Source organism: Stegostoma tigrinum, chromosome 44 (genome assembly GCF_030684315.1).
Source record: "Stegostoma tigrinum isolate sSteTig4 chromosome 44, sSteTig4.hap1, whole genome shotgun sequence".
Lineage (NCBI taxonomy): Eukaryota > Metazoa > Chordata > Chondrichthyes > Orectolobiformes > Stegostomatidae > Stegostoma > Stegostoma tigrinum.
The window spans coordinates 15,329,306-15,338,810 of NC_081397.1; the positions used below are offsets into that span (position 1 = coordinate 15,329,306).

The window sequence follows — 9,505 nt, forward strand, 5'->3', positions numbered from 1 at the left end:
GTGACCGTATAGAAGATTATTCACGCTGTCCATGCCCCTCTTAATTTTATAATCAAGTTCTTTTGCCCACGGAAGAGGAGTCCAAATCTGGAGGGCATGGGTTTTGGATGAGAAAACTATGATTTAAAGGGAACTTAAGGTGGGCAATGTTTGCACACAGAGAGTGGTGCGTAATTGCAGTGAGCTGCCAGAGGAAGTGGAGGAGTTGAGTACAGCTACAACATTTAAAAGGCATCTGGACGGGTATATGAATAGGAAGGGCTTAGAGTGATGTGGGTCAAATGCTGGCAAATAGGACTAGATTAATTTCGGATATCTGGAAGCCATGGATGAGGTGGACCCACGAGTGTTGTACAATCGTCCACACTGCATGAATAGTGTCAGGTGGATAACTGCACTCCCATTTTCAGATCGCAGAGACTGACAGATATTCGACAAAGTTTCCCTCATTTAAAATCGAATTCTTAACACAATACAGCTTATTGTGTACTGCAGAAATTACAGAGTGAAGAAACAAAATAATGTTATACATGAAACGTTGCTGTGAGCAGAATAAATGCATTGTCGCAAATAAAACCTCTCAGGTACTGTGTTCATTAAATGGCAACAACTAGTTACATTTAAAGTGATCGGTATACAAAATTTCGTTTGTGTTTCACTTTCCGTTGCATATCCTGGCAGATCCACGTTGTGTCCCACAGTAACCAATCACAGAAAAGCTAATCACATGGTCTGAGATTCTTCAAAACTGCCCAATCATGAACCAGAGTTTCCCCCATCCCTCATTAGCATTGCTGACGTGGTCAGGCTATAAAAAGCGAGCTCCGCGCCCATTTTCCTTTATTGTGTGTCTGGAAGTGATCGTTTCTATGGCTGATGAGAAGAAAGCGCAGCAAGCCTCCAAGAAGGGCGCTAAGAAAATCATCAAGAAGGCGCCGGGGAAAGCCGGCAAGAGAAGGAAACGGTCCAGGAAAGAAAGTTACGGCATCTACATCTACAAAGTGATGAAGCAGGTTCACCCCGACACCGGCATCTCCTCCAAGGCCATGAGTATCATGAACTCGTTCGTCAAGGATATTTTCGAGCGTATCGCGGGGGAGGCTTCCCGCCTGGCCCATTACAACAAGCGCAGCACCATCAGCTCCCGGGAGATCCAGACCGCGGTGCGGCTGCTGCTGCCCGGGGAGTTGGCCAAGCACGCCGTGTCGGAGGGTACAAAGGCGGTGACCAAGTATACCAGCTCTAAGTGAGACCCCACATTGTGCTGAGAAAACACATCCAAAACCCAACGGCTCTTTTCAGAGCCACCCACAACTTCGCTGAAACAGCTGAACCAACTTTGTGCAAATGATTTTCGGTATGTATTAGTAATGTCAGTCGGCTTTTTAAAAATAATGTAATTGTTTAAGAACTTGATGTGTGGTCCCTCATCTGCCCTTTATTTTAGGTTGCAGCCATACCCTGTCTCGTTTCCCTGTATCTGCAAAGAGCATAATTATCTCCAATGAATCATTTATCAACAACTTCCACTTTTTGAACCACTTTTCGTTTGTAAATGATTCTCGGTGTCTATAATTAATGTCTCTAATCTTTATCTTTGTTTACACAAACGTTCTAAACATTAACGTGCGGTCCCTGTCCCTCTGTCGGTTACTTTCGGTTGCCTTCCTACCCAGTCTCTCTTCCCTCCCTGTACAGAAAGCACATTCATCGTCACTCAGTCATTTTTTTTCAACAACTCCTGTGTTCCAGTTATTATTTACCCCTTGATCAGGAATTTCACCCCCTAGAAAGAAAACTAACTGCTCGAGTCCCATGAACAGATCTTGCAGAATACTTGTCATTTCAGGATTTCAGCTGTCGGTGAGAGGCTTTCAAAATGAGCTGAGATAAAGCCAGAGCCAGGATTGCAGTCGCAAGTGTGAAACTGTGTGTTCAAGGAGAATATGGGAGGGCAACTTCCAACTATTGTTTCAAGTTTTAACCCGTTCACCCCGAAAAACGTTGTGTAAGTTTTTATAAATACATCAGCGTGCACTTGTAATGTGCAAGTGAATTAAATTCTAAGAAAAATTAAACTGTTCAATCCTCTTTGTAAAACTTTACCCACTATGTTGAAGGGTTTTTCCAACTTGTCCCAATAGGGTATGAAGGCTGGATTCATCCGTGGTAATGAAAAGTTTGATCGCTTATTTGAGTCCCATTAAGAGAAATGCCGTGCGATTCCTTTTTCAATTTCCAAATCTGTAAGGGAATTTATCCGATTTTTTTTCAGTTTGCAGTGTGTGGGGCTTTCTGCTGTCGGTGAGAGTTTCAAAATGAGCCGAGACCGATCGGAAAGACTGATCCAGCACAATAAGTGAGGGCTATTTTACCATGTTTTCTGAAAACGGTGTTGCTTAGGAAGTGACAGATTGTGAAGTGAACATTTTTAACTGAAAGGAAATTAAATCGTAGGCATGAACGCAAAAATCCTGGTTAAAAACTCTTGGTCGTATTGCCCATGTTGGCGGGCTTTTCAAATCGGACAGAAAACGGTTTATGATTTGGCGCCCGTATTTTCCTACGGTTTCCACGCAGAGGAATTTTGTTTTATTTTCAAATCTCCCCGCGGGTTCTATCCGGTTTTGCAGAAAGCTGTAAATGAGGCTTTCTGTTGTCGGCGGGAAAATTTCCAAGTGAACCGAGAGGAAAGCAGAACAGCTGCCGGACTGGCATCGCAAAAGTGGAAATATTGTTGATCTTGTGCAATCGGGAGAGCGATTGTAAAATATTGTTTAAAGCAGGAATGCGCTCAACGGGAAAGAAACAGTTGTGATACTTTTATCAATATAACCGGGTGCTGATGTGTAATAAATTCAATCTGTGCAGAGAATAACTTTCGGCGGGCTTTTCTTTCCCGCTTCCACTTATTCTTCAGTTTTTGCGGGGAAAAAAGAACTTCAAGATCAAAAATAGACGGATTCAACTAGGCCGGGGAATCAGAGATTGTGTGAAGTATACAGTTGTATTCTAAAAGTAAATTATCTGGAATATGAACGCATTCTTCTTTGTAAATCTTCTACCCGTTTGAAACTATTGGATGGCTTTTCGAGTTTGAAAGAAAGCGGTTGATGATTTGGTGCCGGGGTTTTCCGGCCTCCTCCCCGGGCCCCCTCCGGATTGGTGAGTGAAGCAGATATCTGATTGGGCATTGAAACGACATTAGGAGATACTGAAAAATGTGACCAATCAGCAATGGCCGCACCCCCATTCCTCCCGAAGGTATAAGAGGGCGGGATGTGGCCGCATTGCAGCATTCTCTGTGAAAGTGTTTGAGAGACTGTGGCGATGTCTGGGAGAGGAAAGGGCGGTGGCGGGAAAGCTCGGTCGAAGGCGAAGTCCCGGTCGTCCCGGGCTGGGCTGCAGTTCCCGGTGGGCCGTGTTCACAGGCTCCTGAGAAAGGGTAACTATGCTGAGCGTGTGGGTGCCGGAGCGCCGGTCTATCTGGCTGCGGTGCTCGAGTACCTGACGGCTGAAATCCTCGAGCTGGCCGGTAACGCGGCCCGGGACAACAAGAAGACCCGCATCATCCCCAGGCACCTCCAGCTGGCCGTGCGCAACGACGAGGAGCTCAACAAGCTGCTGGGAGGGGTGACCATCGCTCAGGGCGGGGTGCTGCCTAATATCCAGGCCGTGCTGCTGCCCAAGAAAACCGCCGCTGGGGGCGCCACTAAAAAGTGAAGGGGCCGTTCTGTAACCTGACAACCAATGGCTCTTTTCAGAGCCACCCACAAAATCAGTGCAAAGCAGCTAGACTGTCACTGCTGGTTGATTAATTTTCATTTTATGTGCAAACATAATTCCTTTTATTTTTTCCCTAACCGAGATGAAACTGGAGCAGCTACCGGACACGACGAATAAAGTCTGAGGTTTTACTGCAGGGACAGCGACTTGAAATAATAACTCAAAGCGGTATCCCCATCAATACGCTGACGGAACAAAGGACATGCAATAAGTCGCCGCAACAAAGAGGCCATTCGATACGAAACCGACCCGCCTCAGAGGATCGAATGAATACATTAGTGGGAGATTTGGTCGTGCAATTGAAATTTTGCCCAACGCATAAAAATTGTTTGTATGTTTTGATGGGCTTTTCGATTTGGTAACCTTTTCCCACCACCCTCCTCCGTCAAGCTCCGTTATAGCTGGCAATACGCCCAGTGAAGAAATTTGCCCACGGAGGCGTTTCAATCGGAAACTTATAAAATATGGGGTGCAATACTTCAATTGTGTTATGATTTCTGAACATTTATGAACCTGATTGCCCCGAGTTACCTTTTGTCTTTAATGTGAATTAGTGTATCTCAGAACCAACAAATTTCTCTAACAGAAATTATGGGAACTGCAGATGGTGGAGTATCCAAGCTGTGTAGCTAGATGCACACAGCACGCTCAGCAATATCCCGACACGTCAGCTTTTCTGCTTCTGAGATGTTGCTTGACCTGCTGCGTTCCTCCAGATACACACTTCTGTTGTCTAAGCTTCTGCAACAGCTGTGGCATTGAATCACATCGATAGCTCGCTGTGGGTTTACATTAATTAAAGTTCATAGTTCCTAACTCCCGCACCAGGCGCTGGAACGGCAGTTTGCGGATCAGCAGCTCGGTGGATTTCTGGTAGCGGCGGATCTCCCGCAGAGCCACCGTGCCGGGCCGGTAGCGATGAGGCTTCTTCACTCCACCCGTGGCCGGAGCGCTCTTGCGGGCCGCTTTGGTCGCCAGCTGCTTGCGAGGAGCTTTTCCTCCGGTGGATTTGCGCGCTGTCTGCTTGGTTCTGGCCATTCTCTTCAACTCTCTGCAACAAACACGCAAGCTGCTGCTGTCACTGCCGAGCCTGCTGCGGCGGTGCCAATTTATGGGAATGGAGAGCCCGCCCTAGAGCTGGGATTGGATACAGTCCCGTCCCTCAACCCCTCTGAGAAATGGGAACTGCAGATGCTGGAGAATCCAAGATAATAAAGTGTGAAGTTGGATGAACACAGCAGGCCAAGCAGCATCTCAGGAGCACAAAAGCTGACGTTTCGGGCCTAGACCAAACAGCTCCGGAAGGTACGGAAAAGGCAATAAAATAATTGTTGAATTCAGATTGGTTAACCTGAAATGACAGTTTGTCAATTTGAAAAAAGCCCGCCGATTTTAGGTTAAATATTTAAAGGAAAAATAATGTCCGACGACGATAAAATCTGTACTTTGTGGGATTTTTTAAAAACCAAACTTACAGTTAACGCGGAAAAGACGCGGGTTCATTGCCTGATCTGTCTCTAACAAGCAGGAGTAAAGCGGGGTGTTTTAACAAAGCCCAGATAAACGAATCAACCGGCCGCCTACCCCCCGTTAATGAATCTAAAAAACACCGCCGATTTAAGCATATTCAAAGCTAACAGGGTACTAAAGCTACACAATCTCAATTAATCGGCTCATTTTTATTTCACCCAGATATAAATAGTCCGAAAACTGTCACAGAGGGTAACAAGTCATTAAAATATCTGCATGCTTCCTTGAATGAAAACTGAACTGAATTCCTGGGAGGAATGAAATAGAAAAACTGCAATATGTAACATTTAGCATCAGGGCGAAATTACAAATCGAGATCTGAAATCCGGCTGCGGCACAGTACACCCTCGCTGTGTGCTGCCTTTCCTGTGCTCAGGTCTCCGTTCTCACTGCTTGATCTTTCTCTAACATTGGATACGAAATTAGTGTATTTTTGTAATGGAATGAGCCAAAATTAAAAGTCGCGAAAAATGTGAAATAACCAGCTGCAGTACACTGTCTCCTCCATATGTGCTGCCTTTTCCCATCCTCGGGTCTCCGCTCTCAATCGGAGGGTTTGGGTGGCTCTGAAAAGAGCCTTTGGGTTCGCTGGAAAAGGGACGAGTTGCTCAGCCGCCGAATCCATACAGCGTGCGGCCCTGGCGTTTCAGAGCGTACACCACATCCATGGCAGTCACCGTCTTGCGCTTGGCGTGTTCAGTGTAGGTCACCGCATCCCTGATCACATTCTCCAGGAAAACCTTCAGCACCCCGCGGGTCTCCTCGTAGATCAAGCCCGAGATGCGCTTGACCCCGCCACGGCGAGCCAGGCGCCGGATGGCTGGTTTCGTGATGCCCTGGATGTTATCACGGAGCACTTTGCGGTGCCGCTTCGCTCCGCCTTTTCCCAGGCCTTTGCCTCCTTTGCCTCTTCCAGACATCACGCTTTTTCACTGTAATCGCTGCCGAATGAGAGTGGAGCTGCCTCGCCTTCCATTTTTATACAGCCCGCCCCGACCTGACTGAGAAAGAGCTGACAGAGAGTGTGAGGCGGCCCGGGCAGGAAACTGAGTGACAGACAGTGAAATGTCCAGCTCCGCCTCCAGCTTACGCCCGCCCCCAACTGGATCTGGAACTAAGATATCAAAGTGTGAAGCTGGATGAACACAGCAGGCCAAGTAGCATCTCAGGAGCACAAAAGCTGACGTTTCGGGCCTAGACCCTCCATCAGAGAGGGGGATGGGTGAGAGTTCTGGAATAAATTGGGAGAGAGGGGGAGGAGGACCGAAGATGGAGAGAAAAGAAGATAGGTGGAGAGGAGAGTAGAGGTAGGGAGGTGTGGAGGGGATAGGTCAGTCCAGGGAAGACGGACAGGTCAAGGAGGTGGGATGAGGTTAGTAGGTAGGAAATGGAGGTGCGGCTTGAGGTGGGGGGAAGGGATGGGCGAGAGGAAGAACAGGTTAGGGAGGCAGAGACAGGCTGGGCTGGTTTTGGGATGCAGTGGGGGGAGGGGATGAGCTGGGCTGGTTTTGGGATGCGGTGGGGGAAGGGAAGATTTTGAAGCTGGTGAAGTCCACATTGATACCATTGGGCTGCAGGGTTCCCACGTGGAATATGGGTTGCTGTTCCTGCAATCTTCGGGTGGTATCATTGTGGCACTGCAGGAGGCCCATGATGGACATGCATTCATCCAGATTGAATTCTCTAAGTCATTTTCCAGCCCATCGAGGTATTTGATCAAGATCCATTTGTAATCTTAGGACACGTTCTCCCCTTAATACTATGCTACACACTTTGTTATCATCCACAAACGTGTTTACCATGACTTCTCATTCAGATCATTTATATAATGACAAGCAAAAGAGGACTCAGTCCCAATCCCTGGGGAACACTTCTGGATGACAGGCCTACAGTCCAAAAAGCAACCCTCCATCTTCACTCTCTGTCTCTTGCCACTCAGCCAATTATACCTTGCTTCCCTTTGCAACAAGTGTTCCACCCTACACCATGCTGAACTCATACAATGTGTTGAATGTGGCTGGTTTCTGTGGTAGGGAATTACAAAGGATCACCACTTTCTAAATAAAGAGACTCTCACCTACTCAGCCATGAATGGCTTATCCTTTCTCCTAAAAATATGACTACTATCAACATGAATATTCTTTTTGCATTTACATTTTCTTGGTCTGACAGTGTCTTACAGATTTCTAAGAGAATCCCTCATTCTTCTGAATTTCAGCAGATATATTCACAACCAATTCAACCTCTCCTTCATCCCAGTAAGCTGCCTGTTAAAATTATATTCACAGCAATACCATCCTTACTCAGTAAGAAGGCCAAACCTGCTCTCAATATTCTAACTGCTGTCTCACAGATGTCCTGATAAATTGTCACAATTCACTGTTTCCACATGCTCAAATCCACGTTCCACAAAGGCCAACATACCTCTCGCCTTCCTCACTGTCTGCTGCACCTGCATACTTACTTTCAATGATTTGTGTATGAGACACACAGGTCTTGTTGCAAATATCACTGTGTCACTTTATCGACATTCAGAAAATGACCTCCCTTCCTTTTATTTTGTTACCAAATTGGATAACCAAACAGTTACCCACATTAAACAGTGTCAGATATTCATTTGCCCACTGTCTCGATTTCATCCCACACAATGCATCCTCTTTTAGAGCTGACCATCCAACTAACTTTGTGTCATTTTAAAACCTGGAGATATTACATTTGTTTCCCTCATCCAAATCACTGTGAATGTATTGCAAAGAGTTTTCATCCTAAAACTGATTCTTGCCATTGAGAAAAAAAATCCATTCATTCCCCCTTCGAGTTTCCTATTATCCAGCTAATTAAAAATAAAATCATTCAGAATGCTTTGCACCAATCACATTTCCTTGATGTTCACATGCTAATATCTTATGTTGGATTTTGTTAAAAAGTTTTTTCTTGTAAATTAAAATGAACTCATCTGCTTTATCATCCCTACTCCGGTAGATTTGTCAGGCTGGGAACATAGAACAGTACAGCAGACGAGCAGTTCTTTCAAATCCATGCTGACTTTGTCTGATCGTGATATTTTATCCCAATTATCTGCATTTTTTCCCCCTGCAGGCTGACTGGTCTAAAATTACAAGTTTTACCTCTACACACCTCTTACAAATAGATTGTTTACATTAGCTACCCTCCAATCTTTGGAAGTTATTGTAGCTCCTATGAAGATCTGGAACATCGCCATCAATACACCCACTATGAGCTCTGGGATATTAGTTATCCGTCCCTGGTTCCCAGCCTTCAGTCCTATCAATTTTCCCAACACAATTTACTGAACAATACTGACTTGATTCAGTTTCTCCATCTCATTCAACTCTCTTTTCCCCAACATTCCTGACGTGTTATGTGTGTCATCCTATGTGAACATAGAACGACAGTGAGTATTCAGTTGGATTTTCATTGTAAGTGAGGTACATTTGTGTTTATCAACGTAGGTTTATTTCCATTCTCCTTTTACATATTTATCAAGACATTAAAAGTTAGTTTTTAATGGCTTCTGCAATTATAACCTTTTCCTCATTTCCTCATTCATAATCAATGCATTCGTTTATTCCTTCTTTCCTGATTTTAAATTGTTCCCCAGCTTCAGGTACTTTTAATTTTTTTCAAGTTCTTTTTCTCAATTTGTACGCCTCTTCCTTGGGTCAAAAACGGTGTTAAATTGACCTCTTAAATGACTGTTTTGTAAACTGTAAAAAGAGCACCATCCATACTGACGAATACATCCATTTAAACGGTTTTGGGCAGCTGATGAGGAGGAACACGTTCTTGATATAGAGCAAGTTCTCCTCCAAGCCACGCACCACACTAACTTAGAAATATATCCCTCGCTTCACTGTCGCGGGGCCGGGTTAATGTAGGGGATCTGGGGGCCGGCACGGACAGGGATGGGCCGAAGGGCCTGTTTCTGTAACGTCTCTAACCGGGGGCCGGGTTAAAGTAGGGGACCTGGGGATGTCGGTGGGGTTGGGGCGTCGGGGTGGGGGGTCGACACGGGGTCCGCGGAGAGACCCCCCCCACCACCCCTGCCGCGAGGACAGGCCAAGCGCCCAAACACCGCCCCCCCCCACCCCCACCCCCACCCTCCCGACCAACACCCATTCCTATGTAAACGCGTCACGCCTGCAGTTCTGGCCTCCCGCCAGCGGAT

General features: G+C 46.0%; 2 protein-coding genes across 4 annotated transcripts; one reads left to right on the top strand and one right to left on the bottom strand.

The window, feature by feature from the left end:
- The first annotated feature begins 869 nt into the window (after window positions 1–869).
- Window positions 870–3,230, top strand: LOC132207120 (late histone H2B.L4-like). Of its 3 annotated transcripts, none has more exons than XM_059642295.1 (2): window positions 870–2,008; window positions 2,145–3,230. In XM_059642295.1, exon 1 carries the CDS (start codon window positions 870–872, stop codon window positions 1,248–1,250), a length of 381 nt encoding a protein of 126 aa, XP_059498278.1. In that variant the 3' UTR covers window positions 1,251–2,008; window positions 2,145–3,230. The 3 variants fall into 3 exon arrangements, with proteins under 3 accessions (XP_059498278.1, XP_059498280.1, XP_059498279.1); XM_059642297.1 differs by having other exon boundaries at window positions 2,921–3,230; XM_059642296.1 differs by having other exon boundaries at window positions 870–1,357; window positions 1,850–3,230.
- A 2,013-nt stretch (window positions 3,231–5,243) lies between these two features.
- Window positions 5,244–6,236, bottom strand: LOC132207121 (histone H4). Its single transcript, XM_059642298.1, has one exon. The coding sequence runs from the start codon at window positions 6,234–6,236 to the stop codon at window positions 5,925–5,927; it is 312 nt and encodes a 103-aa protein (XP_059498281.1). The 3' UTR covers window positions 5,244–5,924.
- Between the last annotated feature and the right edge of the window lie 3,269 nt (window positions 6,237–9,505).